This window comes from Lissotriton vulgaris, chromosome 12 (genome assembly GCF_964263255.1).
Source record: "Lissotriton vulgaris chromosome 12, aLisVul1.2, whole genome shotgun sequence".
NCBI classification, from domain to species: domain Eukaryota; kingdom Metazoa; phylum Chordata; class Amphibia; order Caudata; family Salamandridae; genus Lissotriton; species Lissotriton vulgaris.
This window is the reverse complement of record NC_141700.1, coordinates 532,696,926-532,714,600: the sequence shown is the minus strand read 5'-3', so window position 1 is coordinate 532,714,600 and position 17,675 is coordinate 532,696,926. Positions and strand designations below refer to the sequence as shown.

At 42.8% G+C, this 17,675-nt stretch overlaps 1 protein-coding gene across 7 annotated transcripts in view; it reads left to right on the top strand.

The window, feature by feature from the left end:
• The window catches only part of LOC147677679 (SLAM family member 9-like), a 752,048-nt gene that overhangs the window by 465,801 nt on the left and 268,572 nt on the right, over nt 1-17,675 (top strand). For all 7 annotated transcript variants that reach the window (XM_086945322.1, XM_086945327.1, XM_086945324.1 and 4 more), the window contains exon 5: nt 5,558-5,613. In XM_086945322.1, the coding sequence (XP_086801448.1) occupies nt 5,558-5,613 (56 nt within the window). The remainder of the gene's footprint in view (nt 1-5,557; nt 5,614-17,675) is intronic.

Here is a 17,675-nt window from a genome sequence, read left to right as displayed (position 1 = left end):
CTCGTGTTTCGTGTAAATAGACATTATGACCCCATTGTCAAGAGGACTGTTTAGATCCCCATAAATAATAATAGGAAGAATTCACATTAGTGTGTTATTTGTTGATATTCAAGTGATTTCCTGTTACACGTACATGTCTCTGCATCATACCCCTGATTGTTATTACAAATGTTCTGTATTTTCATTAAGGTTTTTCACTCCAGGATTTTATATCTAGATACCATATTATGTGACACACTACATTCTCCCATCTGGATCCAGCTAAGCATCTTTTAAGGACATTCACTTTTTTACTTTTCATTTTTTCTGTTACAGCCCTTCAGGAATAACTTTATTATCCTATTGAATCCACACAACATACACAAACTTGCTGTTCCTGATGAAGCACACGCACTCATATCACGTGACCGGTACCCGAGTGAGGCCCCGAATTCAGGCTTGTTTCTATTTTGCATCTGCATCGATTTATATTCTTTGCACTCACCACGTTTAACCTGCAAGATTTATGCAGATTATTGTAATTTGTACTCGTTTCAGCACAAACTCTTTTCGCATCTGTTACGTTGTCACCCTCATCACTTGAACCGCCCCCTACGCGTTTCATCGCGTCCGATTGATGCTCCGCTACTCAGATCACGTGATTAGCCCCTCGGCTACTTCAGCCATGTTCAATTTCATTGCCGGAAACTTCCCGCATTCATACTACGATTCGAGCATCGGATGCCAGTCTACTTTCTTATTCTGAGCAAGTCCACTATTCCGGCAGCAATCTTAGCCGCCCGACTTTTCGTTTTATTTAACCTCACGCAATATTGTCCCCCACGCCGTTTTTATTACTGAGCACTACTTCGACTATTCTACCTTTCTCGATCGCCAATAATGCCTCCCGACCATTTCCTCACTTTCATCCACGGAGCACCGCCCCATCACCCCGGTTCATTTTTGAGCACCATTATAACTGATGCCTAGTATATGCCGTGTCAATCTCCCCTGATGGCGTTTTTTCACCACTGTAATCATTTTTGAGTCACTGAACGCTCGCCATGTTCACCTAGACCACTCATTAAACTCGCACAAGGGGTATGTCAACATCTATTTGAGCATGTATATATTAGTTGTTTTACAAATTGTGTTTGCTAAGGTCCTGTATCATATTATTTTTAGGTCCCTGAAGAAGGGTCACTCTACCCGACCCGAAATGCATTGGGCAATGAATAAAATGTAAAGGCTGTAAACATGGAAGAAAATTTTCTTATGAAGTACAATAAGAAATAAATATCTGCACGCAATAAATATCAGATGAACTATGAAAAAAAGCCTCATGGATTAATTGTTGAATAATCTAACGACACAGAAGAGAAGAAACTTAGTAGTTTCCAGTGTAAAGCGCGCACATCTTCGTGAGAGGGTTCCCCCCCTCCACACATAAGTTTCAAGGTCCACAATAGGTCCGCTGTCTGTAGACGAGACCTATACACGGAAAGACCTAAACACGGAAGTGTTAGGGAAAAGTTGCATTATCCTTTTACATTTGAAAATATATGTGACACAAAATGTCAGTGCACCTCCAATAGATTTTGATTTGATTTGATAAAAGTTTTATATAGCGCTGGCTAGACCCGGAGGTATCAGAGCGCTTTACATGAGGATCAGTGAGTTACAGGTTACAAAAATAACATCAGTTATAGTTACAAAAATTACATCAGTTACAATTATAAGAAATTACGTCAGTTACAGTTACAAGTATAGGCTAATCCATTGTTGTTCCCTCTATAGTGTATTCTCATAACATGAGGGTGCTACAGCTTTATTATTCTAGTTAAAACTGTTAAAAGGTCAGGTCACTTCAAACCTCTATCTCAACCCAAGCGATTTTCACCTTTGTATAAATTACATTGGATTGTTCAAAATAGTGATGTAGTGAGCCCATTGGTAATCTACGAACCAGAGAAGAAGCTTTTGAGCGCGGGAGACAGAACAGACTGAAATCACTGCACAAATTAGAGTTAAAGCGAAAGGGACTTCAAAGGCTAAATTTGAGGTTTGATTGCAGGTATGACATTAACAATTTATAATAAAAAGGCTTAATGGTAAACTGTGTCAGTGCAATCCACATAGAAACTCAGGTGAGTTTTGGAGAAAAAAACGTATGTTACATGGGGAAGTGCAGTTAAAGATTTGGAACAAATGAAGAAGAGTGTACCCACTCAATTTCAACACTCATGTGGTTTGTAAGAGATAACTGAAAGTTGAACTATTCACCTTGGCCAAGCATCTATTTTAAAAAGGAATGCTATTTCAGGTAATCTTTGAAAAACACAGAGGGGCCGATTTACAAGAAACTGACGCATTTGGAGAGATGCGTCAGTTTCCCTGCACCCGCCTCTGAAACCCTTGCACCACCATGGATGGGCCGTACTTACAATACGGCGCACCATGGCGCAAGGATCGACAGATGTGTCAGACACTCTGACGCGTCTATTGGCCCAAAAGTCTGCATTGCTGGAGTCGTGTTACAAGCACGATGCAACTCCTGCAATGCATGTTGAGGCCTATAATTATTGTACTGCATCACACCATATGCCTGCTTCAAGCAGGGGTAAGGTTGTGAGGCAGTGGCGTCCTAGAAGTGACACAGTGAAATCTTGTCGATTTAATTGCGTCCCTTTTACGAGGCTTTCCAGCATGGGAATGCCTAACCTGCATACATTACACCTGACGCAGGTATAATGTGACACAGGGCTTTACAAAGATGCGCATCTCCCTAGATGCCTCACGTTGCAAATTGGCTGCATTTATTATGCCGCCACTGCATCACAAAAGTGACGCAATAGAAATGCAACAGTGTTGCAAGGGGCTTGTAAATCTACCCCAGAATGGTTAGAAGAATATTTTGTGAAAGTCAAAGGAAAAACCATAATGCACATACTCTAAACACAGTTAAACAAAATTCACAAAAAAGATAAATACTGTGAAACACAAAATCTAAAAATTGCCAGACTGATGCAATGGTAATGGTGTGTTTGTGAAGGAAAACTTAAAACCCACAGAAAACCGCCATTCATGGTGCGCTAGCCAAACCATAACGCAGGTTTCCACCATGCTCTGCTCCTTTTCTCAAACACAGTATCACTGATGACATCTCAAATTACATCATCAATGGCATGGTTTTAGATTTTGCTTTGGAACTATAACGTTACCTTAACTCAGTTTTTTTTCCAGTGAATGGGAGTGATTTTTTAACACTTGCCAAATTCCCATAAGATTGTTTCAGCAATGCACATAGCAAAAACCTTTGGCTGGATGTACATGGAACTATCACCAAGCATAACTTACGTCCTGGAGCCTGCATCATAATGCCTCATATATATTTTATAGATTTGCCCCATCTGATTAATTTTGGATCCATATTGCAGAACCAGGTGACATGACCAGAGACAAGCAGCAACATATTCAGTCACATACAGGCAATAACGCGCTCTGTGCACAGTCTTCAACTACTGGACCCGGTTCTCTTTAGAAAGCTTACCCAGGGCTCTGGACTCTTATGGTAATGCTTGTGTGCATAAACTATAATGCTTTCAACCGCTTTGGTCAACCAGAATACACAGATCTTTCTCAGGGATGTATGACATTACAACGCATGCTTTTACCACGCATGCCTTTACAACACGGTTTTTACAACGCATGCCTTCACAACGCATAGTGCTTTGGGGTGCTGGATAGTGAATAGTTTAATTTACTATTCCAACTCCAGTCCCCGTGGATAGTAGGGAAGGTGTTGGATAGTAAATTAAACCTATTCCCTATCCTAGAGCGCCCCCAGCGCAATGCGTTGTAATGGTTTGCGTTGTAAAAGTTGCGTCGTAAAGGCACTGCATGGTAAAAGTTGCATTGTAAAGGATATTTCCCCTTTCTCAGGGAACCTACTGATTGTACCCAAATGTAAGGAAGAAAGGATGAGTGTCAGCAGTTGTTTCGGTTTAACACCAAATAATGTCACTCTAACCGTGCGAACTTCAAATCCATTACTTCTTTAAGCATATGTATAAACTCTTTAGAATCATGACTTATAGCATAAAGTATAGGTATTTCATTTCCTCCAAGAGACACCAAGGCTAGACTGGCCATAACAGGCGTTAGGATTTTCCCGGGAGGCTGTAAGGGTGGGGGGCATTTTTTTGGTGGTAGGGCCTACATGTTTGTACTGGGGGCCAGTTTTGCAGTGGTGCGTCAATATCTGCCCCCGGCAACAAAAGTAGCAGTGCACATGTGCGCACTCCTCTTCCCAGACGCCTGGGGGAGGCTGGTCGAACAAAATTCCCAGGGCTGCTTTGGGTTCCCAGTCCGGCCCTGGGAGCTGGTGTAGCGCATGAAACCTTTGGTAAATCAGTATTTTATAAATGTTATTAACATGGCATATACATACTCCTCACACGTTTCCCTTGGGATTGTCATGCTAATCTGGCCAAGCTAGAAAAAAAGCCCTTTAGGGAAACTAATTGCCCTTTGGGGGTTATTCTATCTGGGCCGAGTGGAGCTTTGTCGCATCTCACAGCAAGACATTATGTCACTGTTCCATGGCCTTGCTGTTGGATTCCTGGTTTCTGTTTATTTCTGATTATATTTGTAATCCCTGATCCATGCACTAGTTCAACCTTTTGATGTGATCTGTGACACCCAGAGCCTCAGTAGTTTGATCTGTGCCTTCTATACCTAGTCTATTGTGTGTTTCATCTGAAGCCACAACTATTTTTAGTTTGGCCCTTCTCCTTCACCAAACCCATCAAGGTCTTCACAGCCTATCCCTATTCTGGCTTCCTCTTTGGATTAGGGAGAACACTTATTTTATCATTCTTGCTAACTTTTTTATTGAAACTGGTTGCTGTTTCCTCTATGTAGGAGAAAGTAACAGATGTACATTTTACGTAAAGGTGATGGTGTGTAGAAGCAGGGCCAGCTTTAGGCATGCGCAAGCTGTGCACCTGCACAGGGCTGCCAAACCTCAGGGGCCGCCATGCCAATATATATCCTTAATATAATAATCCTCTGAGGATGGATACATATTTGCATGGCGGCCCCAGTGGCAGGGATTTGGCGGCCTCCGGCTCTGTTCCACCTCCAAACACCCTGACCCCCTTCCTGAGCTCCGGGGGCTCCACCCCGCCTGGACCGCCTCTTCCGGGGCCCCCTACCTACGCTCCCTGCCCAGGGCTGCCATGAGCCTAGAGCCGCCCCTGGTAGGAGAATGCACACATATGGGTCCACAGCCTTTTAGACTGAGAACTCAGCACCTGACTGTCGATGTTTCTATCATTTTTGTAATTTAATTTACTCAATCTTTTAAGGCAAACTTTCATTTGACTGTGTCAGTAGTAAACTGTGTGATGAATACCTACTGTATAAAAACAATTAAGTGCAATTTCAACACCTTTTGACTAAAATTGTTTCAACAATATCAGACTTGAATTAAAAATTATTTCACAATGCTTAAAAAAACTATTATATGTTTTGGCACATTTCTTTCTCACATTCTCTTTCATTTCTTTTATTGCAGATCCCAAAGCTAAGAATGATGTACAAACAGTTTACGCTACAGTCAACAAACCTAAGGTAGGTTTACGATTCTCACAAAATTATGCATTATATGTGTGGGAAAGTGCCTCTTTCTGCGTGGTCATCAATATTTTCTGTGGACTGGTATTGGTGTTTTTTTTTTAATTCTGCACACTGAGCCACTGCTATCCGGTCCATAGGGTATGTGCTCTGATGACTAACGTGATATAATTGGATAACTCCTAATTGGCATACGCAGCTTTCCAGTAAGGCCATAGTATCTGTTGTAGAAAAATACGCAAATGACATGGAACGGTTAAATGTCACCTGTGTACTGCAGAAAATACTGTACAATCCATTAGACTGTCAAAGGAGACATGGCATCAAGCTTAGTTGTATAGCCTAACTCATGAGGCTTTTAAACCTGCAAGCAACCCTTACAAAGTAAAACTTTGAAAGGAAAGAAACCTACTTTTAAATATTAATAAGCCATTCCCAAGTGGGCCTTGCAGCTCACATGGTTCCTTGTATTTAACAGTGGTACGTCCAAAAAATTAGTGTTGACAAGTATCACTAGTGATTAGCCCACAAAAGCTATTTACACTGTAAAAGAGAAGTATCAGTTCTTGGATGAACATTTAAGTTCAGAAAGGAGTCATAAATCTGCTCTCTTTGGTGTGGGACAAAGTAACAGATTATTGCAAACACAAGTTTTCATGTTTATAAAAAAAATCTAATTCAGGACTGGAGTCCAATTTTTAATAAATATTTAGGGAAAGCGGCTTTAAAAAAAGTTTGTATTTGTCTGCCTGAACATCCAGTGGGCCAATTAGCAGTACCCAGCCATCAGCTGGCCCCTGTCAGTGCTTTTTCTTAAGTATGTGTGGAAACTGCTTCCAGAGCAGAAACAGTGGCATGGGCCTTTTGGCAGGAAGACTAGGGTCTGTGTGTGACTTAGGTCAGGGTGGGCTGATAGGAATAGTTCAGGAACTTCATTAACTGGAAACGGAAAATTTTAGGTGTTCATTCACAGCAAGTGTACAGGGAGAACTACGGAAAAGGAGTCATTTATCCCTAGGCTCTTTGTGGCCAGTTTGGCACCAGCGTTGGACTGGCCTTTAGGGCAATTAGAAAGTGTCAGAAGGGCTTGTCTGACAGGTCAGTGTGAGGACCGGGTATTTGGCTGTTTGTGGGCCTGTTTATGGTCTAGTGTGCCAGATTTACTCTGGTATTAACACAAACATTGCCTGCAGCAAGCACAAATGCATGCAGTTGCCCATATTGTTTGAAAACACATATACAAAAGTCTAAACTGACCAGGTTTACAAATATGGGGTACTTTTTTAGCTATCTGATTCCCAAATGGGGTCTGATGCTACTTGGCACCAGCCCAGTGGGAGGGGAAGCTGATCCCAGAATTAAATTGCTGTAGCTGAGGAAGAGGGGGGACTGTTCACTTTCCTAAACACACCCTTGGCTGGCAGAAGGGCAGAAAGCTGCACCACCTTGGATTGGGCTGAGACTTATGCACTGTGGGATAGACTACAGTAAGGGAAAGAGAATGTACTGAAAAACTGGAAAGGTTGCCCCTTGGAAACATTTTGTCAGTGAGCAACCAGCTGTCACCCCCATGCCCTGGCTAGTCAAACCAACAACCCGCAGCTCATCAGAACAGTAGCCACTCTACTGCAGCCTTGAAATTTTATTTTCTCCCTCTAAGAACCTTTCGTGCCAAACCAACGGCTTCAGCAGGACATTGTCTAACTGGTATCCAGCTTTGAAAGGACGTCATTGGATTCAGCCTGCAACTGTGTTGAGTGGTAACTCAATGGAATAATGGAGATATGAAGTCTAATGTGCTGGAATATGCATGATCTCAACACCTCCATAAAACAATGATCAGTGTGAGAAGAAGTTAGGTCCTTTAAACCTACTTTTCTATGTCTTTTTTGAATTCTCATTACCTATAAAGATCAAGCTGTGTTAACAATGTTCACATGCATGCAAGGCTGAATTTAAAGTTACGGAACAGGGCAGGTTTACATACGCACAGATGAGACATTGGTCACCACACCCTACAGTCATGAGCGGAGCATGTAAAGATCAACTAGAGATTTCATGGAATGTGAGAAATATACTTACATGGTAAGAATCAAAGGGAGTTATATTGAACATATATACACTTTTAAAGAAAGATAAAAAGAAGAAATGAGGGTACCAAAGCATTGTAGGAAACCTTTGGAAGAGAAATAACTGGGAAGGAATGGGAAAAGGTGTTTGAGGGCATAGCTTGCTGCTATAAGAATGCAACCCACAAAGAAAAATGATATATAATCATGTATAACGGGCATCTTACCCTGCAGAGGCTGTAAGCAATTGTCCCAAACTCTAAACACTTGTGTTACATGTGTGGATGGGGAGGAGAACTGAGTTACAGATTGGTGGACATGTGCGAACTAGGCGAATCTGTAGCAAGAGGTACTTATTGAAAAAAGCAAATAGTTGGATACCCTATATGGGACACAGCAGTGTGATACTGTTGGAACTGAGAGATCAAAGGGTGAAGGGTATGTCGAAGGATAACTGAATATTGATGGGGCATCTCGTTACAGCTACCCAGCCATTAATTACTAGGGACTGGAAAAAATAGATCTAATATGGTAAACACAGGTCTGGAACATGATTCAAATGAAAAAGTAACGTACAATATAAATTATCAGCATAAAAGACTCAAGCACATGTGACAACCACTGATTGACCACCTCTTGGGAATAGAAGTGATTCTACTAGACCACACAGGCTGAGAGTCTTGGATCTAAAGTACTAAAATGAAGATACAGTAAAAGGGGCAACTATTAAGAGACTAGAGAAGAAACACCCTCAAAGAGAACTGAGGGCAGGTTAAAACGTTGGGTTTGGGGAAGGGCTAGAAATATGATATGGTATGCATATGAAATGCATTTTTTAGTGAATTGGTTCGGAAATTGATTTGTCCTATTAAATGTTATTGAAAAAAGAGTGTTCACATGGTCTACTGCACACCTGATGTGTGTAGTAGAATGACTCTTTAACAGCTGGTCTAGTACCGCTCGCATTTAAGGAAGCAACAGTTACCCCACTCTTGAAGAAACCCGGGGCAGACCCCTCCTGCATGGCAAACTATCGCCCAATCTCTTTGCTCCCTTTTTTTGCAAAAGTTTTGGAAGCCCACGTTGCGAAACACCTGTCCAACTTTTTGGAGGGCACAAATGGCCTCGATTCCCACCAAGCAGGTTTCCGCCCCGCCCATTCAACTGAGGCAGTGGTAGTCGCGGTTCTGGACTCTCTCCATGACTGTGCTGATAGACACTCTCCTCAGGCCCTGGTGCTACTGGATCTGTCGGCCGCGTTTGACACGGTCAACCATGATATTTTGATTGACCGTGTCAATCAGGTTGGCATTGGGGGCCGTGCTGCTGAATGGCTGCGGTCCTTTTTGGAGAACCGTTCCCAGTCGGACCACCCTGGCACCCTGGCCGACCCTAAACAGCCCATCACCTGTTGAGTCCCTCAGGGCTTATCACTGTCACCCCACCTGTTCAACATTTACATTCTCCCTCTAATCAAGGCCCTAAGAGAAATGCAGGTATCTGTGTTTAATTACCCAGATGACCCGCAATTGCTCTTTACCGAGGACAACTCCACCCTTTCCATCTCTCATTTCCAGACCACCATGAGGTTCATCCAAACGTGGATGAACCAAAACCATCTAAAATAAAATCCGGGAAAAACCGAGCTGGTGCTTACAGGTGACAATGCAAAATATTGGGGCATCCACTACTGGCCATCAGACATGGGCCAAGCCCCTACTCCTACTTCCTCAGCACAGACACTTGGAGTGACCTTGAACAGTGACCTCTCGTTAAAAACTCAAGTGGGTCAAGTGGTCTCCAAGTGTTTTTTCCAGCTGAGAAAAATTCGAAAGGTACGTCGCTTCTTCACTCCAGAGGCCATTATCCAGGTGGTGATCACCACGGTACTGTCCCACCTGGATTATGCAAACTCCATATATCTAGGCCTACCGCTATATTTATTGAAGCGCCTCCAGATGGTCCAAAACTTTGCGGCCAGGCTCATTACTGCTCAACCTATATGGCACTCTGCATCTCCTCTGCTTAGGGACCTGCACTGGCTACCTATGGCCCAACGCTGTTCCTTTAAAACTGGCTGCATGATTTTTAAATCTCTCCACTGTAAAAGTCCCGGATTCATTGACAATCTCATCATCAGGCACACCCCCTCCCGTAATCTGCGTTCTGCTCACCAATTTCTCCTCCAGACACCCACTTTCAATCGCAAACGTTCTGGTGGCTGCAGATTTGCTGTTCTTGCACCTCGCCTATGGAACACCTTCCCCCTTGAGATTAGGGCCTGTTCGGACCTCATGTCATTCAGGAAAGCTTTAAAAACATGGCTCTTCACTAAAATCCCATCTTTTCACGTCCCCAGGTGTCGCTCTCTGTTTTTCTCAGCGCCAGGAAACCAATCGGTGGCAGTGCACTTAATAAATATTTTTTAACATAACATAACATTAAAATGTAACATCGCAATAGAATCCAGATGCTATAGAAGCGGGTTAGAAAATGCAAACAATGGGGCAGATTTACAAGAAAGTGACACATCTGTGCCACCATGGATGCGCCGTATTTACAATACTGTTCACCATGGCACAAGGATTGACAGATGCGTTAGAAATTCTGACGTATCTGTTGGGGCAAAAGTCACGCAGTGCTGGAGTCGTGTAGCAAGCCCGACGCAACCCCAGCAATGCATTTTGAGGCCTATACCCACTACAACGCATCACTCCTTATACCTGGTTGAAGCAGGTGTAAGGTTTTTATGCAGTAGCGTCTTGGAAGTGACGCAGTGAAATCTTGTAGATTTCACTGCGTCCCTTTTCCTGCATGGGAACGTCCACCCTGCATAAATTATACCTGACTCAGGTACAATGTGACATAGCGCTTTACAACATGACGCATCTCCCTAGATGCGTCACGTTGTAAATTTGCCGCATTTTTATGTCACAAATCTGCCCCAATGTGCCTATGCTTGCTTAATGATCTCATCCTTGCAAATTCTGGACAGCCGTGGTACGACATCTGACTCTTAGGCTCAACCTTTAGGTGGAATTGTAGAGTATAATTATGGTGGACACTGAACTTAATATTCCACATCAGATTGCATCTATTGTATTTACTGCTAGATTTCTCTCTAAACTGTGTAAAGGAATGGAGTGGGTAAATTCATCACTCCATGCGATGAATAAATGGTGGTCCCATATGTGCCATTATTTTGAAAACTAATAAGCTTTTACAAGGGCCATGGGTTAACGGTCAAAATGGGCAAAGACACTGTTATCAAATACAGGGCCTGCTATTCTTAGCATAATAGAATGTAAAATTTGAATATTTTTACTTTTTTTGCTATTTATCTTTTTGTCTGTTTTAATTCCAGTAATAATGGAATAATATTGAATGTGTGAAAGACTATGAGTAATGTATTTGGATAGTCTCTTCTCTACCACATAAAACACATAAAAAATCAATAAAAATACTCACTTCAATATTGCTAAATTAAATGCACTAACTTGTTAGGTGCTGTCATTTATTTTGGTTTCATAGCGATGTGTGTGCGCTTTGTCAGCTTAAGTTGCTATATTTATTATAAATGTGTCACTCAAATGCCAGCTTAGGAAAATAAATTATTGAAATTTAATAACTGTGGCACAGCTAGTAATTGTTGCACATAGAAGTATGAGGACGAACCCAAAATTACCTGATACACAACACAGACTTAGCACAGCAACAAAACAAAGCCAGTGATGAAGTACAACTAATAGTAATATTGTACACGTTCCACCAGGAAATGCTTTTATGCTATTTGCCAGTGCCCAGCAACCAGGGCTTCGGTTACATGTCGGCAAAGCTACTTTTTGCCACTAAGCAAAACAATCACAGGCATGCTGCTATCACATGACAAAGGGAAGATAGTGATAATATCGTTATCTTTGATGGAGCAAGGTCATCCTCATGTATCGATCACTTTATTACAGCAATAAATTTAAGGACCTTAATATCAGAATGTCTTATTTCCCCAAGCCTTTTGAGTGACCATCACCCGGTAGTAATAACTTTAAAAATTCCCCTCAGGAGCCTTCCTCAAGCAGCTATCCATAATGTGGATATAAATACACAGGGGGAAAATGGGATCTCAATTAAATGGGCAGGTGTGGACCCAGAAGTGTTCACAAATAGAATCCTATTAAAAGTAAGAGATCATATTGATGGTGGAGAAGTGTGGCTCACTGGTTAGAGCAATTTACAAAAGGGGGGTGGTGATGAACAGAGTGTCTGAATTGAGCAGACCACTCTTACCCAGTCCAAAGATCAGGGCTTGATCCATCACCGTTATTTATCTCACTGCCCCATCCCAGCTCAGAACCTGGCTATATGCAAATCAGTCTGTCCCTGGCCCAGTGCATCATGGGAACAGGGCAGACTAAACTACCAAGCCAATTCTTTACCAGAAAGGAGACAAGCTACCGGGGACCGGTTTCTGGCATTTCAGCCTCTTCGGCCCGGCTTGCTTGAATCCTGATGGAGCAGTGAGAAAGGGACTCATGTCTGAGTATACCCTGCCACACCTATAGTGGCCAAAATCGATTTACAAAAGGGGGGTGGTGATGAACAGAGTGTCTGAATTGAGCAGACCACTCTTACCCAGTCCAAAGATCAGGGCTTGATCCATCACCGTTATTTATCTCACTGCCCCATCCCAGCTCAGAACCTGGCTATATGCAAATCAGTCTGTCCCTGGCCCAGTGCATCATGGGAACAGGGCAGACTAAACTACCAAGCCAATTCTTTACCAGAAAGGAGACAAGCTACCGGGGACCGGTTTCTGGCATTTCAGCCTCTTCGGCCCGGCTTGCTTGAATCCTGATGGAGCAGTGAGAAAGGGACTCATGTCTGAGTATACCCTGCCACACCTATAGTGGCCAAAATCGATTTACAAAAGGGGGGTGGTGATGAACAGAGTGTCTGAATTGAGCAGACCACTCTTACCCAGTCCAAAGATCAGGGCTTGATCCATCACCGTTATTTATCTCACTGCCCCATCCCAGCTCAGAACCTGGCTATATGCAAATCAGTCTGTCCCTGGCCCAGTGCATCATGGGAACAGGGCAGACTAAACTACCAAGCCAATTCTTTACCAGAAAGGAGACAAGCTACCGGGGACCGGTTTCTGGCATTTCAGCCTCTTCGGCCCGGCTTGCTTGAATCCTGATGGAGCAGTGAGAAAGGGACTCATGTCTGAGTATACCCTGCCACACCTATAGTGGCCAAAATCGATTTACAAAAGGGGGGTGGTGATGAACAGAGTGTCTGAATTGAGCAGACCACTCTTACCCAGTCCAAAGATCAGGGCTTGATCCATCACCGTTATTTATCTCACTGCCCCATCCCAGCTCAGAACCTGGCTATATGCAAATCAGTCTGTCCCTGGCCCAGTGCATCATGGGAACAGGGCAGACTAAACTACCAAGCCAATTCTTTACCAGAAAGGAGACAAGCTACCGGGGACCGGTTTCTGGCATTTCAGCCTCTTCGGCCCGGCTTGCTTGAATCCTGATGGAGCAGTGAGAAAGGGACTCATGTCTGAGTATACCCTGCCACACCTATAGTGGCCAAAATCGATTTACAAAAGGGGGGTGGTGATGAACAGAGTGTCTGAATTGAGCAGACCACTCTTACCCAGTCCAAAGATCAGGGCTTGATCCATCACCGTTATTTATCTCACTGCCCCATCCCAGCTCAGAACCTGGCTATATGCAAATCAGTCTGTCCCTGGCCCAGTGCATCATGGGAACAGGGCAGACTAAACTACCAAGCCAATTCTTTACCAGAAAGGAGACAAGCTACCGGGGACCGGTTTCTGGCATTTCAGCCTCTTCGGCCCAGCTTGCTTGAATCCTGATGGAGCAGTGAGAAAGGGACTCATGTCTGAGTATACCCTGCCACACCTATACAGCACAGACTTAGCACAGCAACAAAACAAAGCCAGTGATGAAGTACAACTAATAGTAATATTGTACACGTTCCACCAGGAAATGCTTTTATGCTATTTGCCAGTGCCCAGCAACCAGGGCTTCGGTTACATGTCGGCAAAGCTACTTTTTGCCACTAAGCAAAACAATCACAGGCATGCTGCTATCACATGACAAAGGGAAGATAGTGATAATATCGTTATCTTTGATGGAGCAAGGTCATCCTCATGTATCGATCACTTTATTACAGCAATAAATTTAAGGACCTTAATATCAGAATGTCTTATTTCCCCAAGCCTTTTGAGTGACCATCACCCGGTAGTAATAACTTTAAAAATTCCCCTCAGGAGCCTTCCTCAAGCAGCTATCCATAATGTGGATATAAATACACAGGGGGAAAATGGGATCTCAATTAAATGGGCAGGTGTGGACCCAGAAGTGTTCACAAATAGAATCCTATTAAAAGTAAGAGATCATATTGATGGTGGAGAAGTGTGGCTCACTGGTTAGAGCAGGCAGACCCTGAAGCAGAGGTCAGACCTGGGACCAGGGTTCGATTCCCGACGCGGCAGGGTGTTGAGCTCAAATGTCCACGGACTCGATAATTCTCGCTTCGGTGCCTGACCTAATCATGGGTTCACACTATGCAACTCTGGGCATTAAGCTTGCTTAATCTCCACAACGGCCCCCCGGCGGCGGGATGCCTGGCTTTCACCTTGGGGATGCCCTATAGGGGTTATCTCACAGGGAAAAACCAGGACGGGTTCCCAAGGCAAGCGCGGAGATACCCCTTTGGGGGTCGATTCTGGCGCTATATAAGAAATGCAATAATAATATTGGTATCTGTTTGGGCGCTTCGACAAGCAGCACCAATATTGTCATGGCCTTTCATTCTATCTCTACTGTAATTTCAGATAACTTATGACGGAAAAGTAAGAAAACCATATTGAATTCACTGAGATGGTTTAACAACCTTTGTTCTAGATTAAATAGAGAATTAAAAGCGGCACTTAAACTGATCCCACGTAATAGGGAGGTGATTAGTACGCTACGAAAAGCATACAACGAACCCCTAAAGCAGAGAAAAATGGAGATTAGGGAAAACGCATGGGAGTGTTTAATTAAAGCCGCTGAGCTTAAGGATTCGGTTCTCTTCTGGAAAACTCTGGATCAACCTTTCTTTAAAGAGGCAAATTTAGTAAAGATTGATACAGTACTGTCCCCTGAGGACTGGCTAACACATTTTGAATCAATTTTTAACTAATCCAAACAGGGTAATTAGATATCCAGGATAAAATCGTCTTAAGCATAAATAAAACAAATATAGGGTGTATTACCAAAGACGAAATCAGAATAGCCCTAAAAAATAGTTCAAGTGGTAAGGCTGCAGGCCCTGACGGCGTCCCTATTGACGTATTTAAACATGACATGGATCTTTGGGTACCTGTTTTGTTTAGGTTCTTCAATGCAACAACAGATGGGGTGATACCGGTCACATGGGCAGAGAGCTTGATAGTCCCTATCTTTAAAAAGGGGGATAGAAGCAGTGCTAGTTGTTATCACCCAATATCCTTGCTCGACTCAACGTCTAAAGTCATGGGACGAATATTGTTGGCAAGATTAGAGAAGTGATCAAATGATAACAACATTCTATCAAAGGCTCAGTATGGCTTTAGACCGGGGTTGGCACAATTGAGCAGTGTTTGAATTTGGACCTAATAATAGGAAAATACACCCTCGCAAGGAAGAGATCTTTACATCTTGGCTTTGTGGATTTATCAAGCGCTTTCGACTTGGTGAACCACTCAAAGTTATGCTAGACGCTAAGAGGAGACATTGTTAGTTTCCTATCACACATCTATTCCCAGTTATCCGCAAGGATACGATATGGAGTACATGGGGAATGCACGAAGCACTTTAAAATTACCCGTGGTGTAAGACAGGGCTGTACCCTTGCCCCCCTACTGTTTTCACTTTACATAAATGGTGTTGATACCTTATTACAGAACAGTGGGGTAGATGTTCCAATGGTTGGTAAACGGGCAACACCCCTACTATTGTATGTTGATGCTGCAGTACTGATTTTGAGGACAGCAAACGGCCTACAGACCCTAAGGGACAATTTTAATAGTTTTATGACGGAGAAATACTTGAAAATCAACTTGAGTAAGACATTTGTTATGTCCTGTGGTATAGGGAATATCAAAACCAAACAACATTTTATCAATGGGACGCGGATAGAGAGAACTTTTACATTTTCTTACCTAGGGATTCTTTTTAATAGTAAGGGGAATTGGAATAAGCATATTACCCTGAGTAAGTTGAAATTTGTGAAAATCATGGAGGCTATTTTTAGATTCTCCCAAAAGATTTGGAATAAACCTGTCCGGGAGATTCTTAAATTGTACGGAGTAAAGTGTATTACAGGGTGTTGTTATGGGGGGGCTCTATGGGGTCAGACCGAGACTTCTCCACTACAGATCATTGAAAATAACTTCCTATGATGCTTGCTAGCTGTCCCTGGTGCCACATCGTCGATTATTTTGCACAGGGAAACAGGAACTCCGTATATAAACGATCTAATTGTGTGGCTGCAATAAAATTGTGGCATCGTATCTGGGTTAGGGATGAAACTCATTTTACGAGGGATATAATTTTAGATTGCATGTCCCAAGACGGTTGTAAAAAAATTCCCTGGCTAAATTAAATTGCTAGTCTTCTAGAAGATTGCAATTTAAACGTAATTGATTTTACCTTATTAGTAAGGTGGAATTAAAAAAGAGTTTTCTAAACATACGGGCCGTCCGCAGAGAAGAGGCATCTGATTCAAAGAAATCAGTTATCTCTTACCTTGAGGGTCCTGTAGGCAGGGGTTTACAACCATATCTTATTTTTATTACCAATGTACAACATAGATTTTACCTAACCAGATTAAGATTGTGCACACTACACTTTTTATTTGCATTTCCCAAAAGGGGTAAGTGGTGCGCCATCATGCCAAATTGTCCGTATGATGACAGGTCTTCAGAATCTCTTGGTTTTTACATCAAATGTATGTGTAAATTGTTTTGCCAATGTCACATTTTGCCTTGTTTGTTTTCAAATAGTATCAGGGCAGAAGCAAACTCAATAAACATCTACAAGGACTTCAGGCTCCCTCACGCCACTGGCTTATATGTTGCAGTTTGCAGAAGGAATTTACTCCCCACTCCTTTCACAGTTTACCTGCTGTGGTGAAAATCAATGGAATATCCGTTAAAAAAAGAAAAAAAATGATTTGGACAAACAAAAAGGCCTATTTGTTTTGTGTGTCTGAGAGGCCAAAAGAAACTGCCCACTGCCATCACAGACCGGGCACATCAACAAAAAAAAGATTTAGGGGCATATTTATCAAAGAGTTGCATCACCCTTGCTCCACACAGTGGGCACAAGAGCAACAGGACCCTTAAGTTTTATTTATCAAGCAACGCAAGACCACCTTGCGTGGCTTCATAACTCTAGAGTAAAACAACACAGCATAAATCGATGCATTGCGTTACTCTGCCCCAGGGAGGCGTTCCATGGGTGGAGGGTGGGTGTTCCTATGCATTCAACAATGGATTTTGGCGCATTCCCAGATTTGCCAATACTGGTACACCTGCACAGTTTTTCATCAATAATTTCATTGAAAATGCTACAGCAATATTTTCAATGATGTCATAGAAGATGTCACAAGTGATGTAATATGTGGGTTAATTAGCTGTGCATGGTGAGGGTGCAAGTTTTAGTTACTGTAGGGCATGAGTCATAGTTACTTGATATAACTATAACTGGTGAATTTCTGTGGGCAGGGTAACAGAAGTAAAGTCTGCTCCTAGACGGCCGGAGCAGTTTTAAATCTTCCCCCTTGTGGGAACAGAATTGCAAGTTTGCTCATGTCTGGCAGGAGAGATAAAAATGCTCTCACCAGACGGAAGTAACATATGTTTCCCTGTTCGCGCTAGTGTGGGCAAGGAAACTTCTGTCTAGTGGAGGTGGGCTCCCTGGGACACAG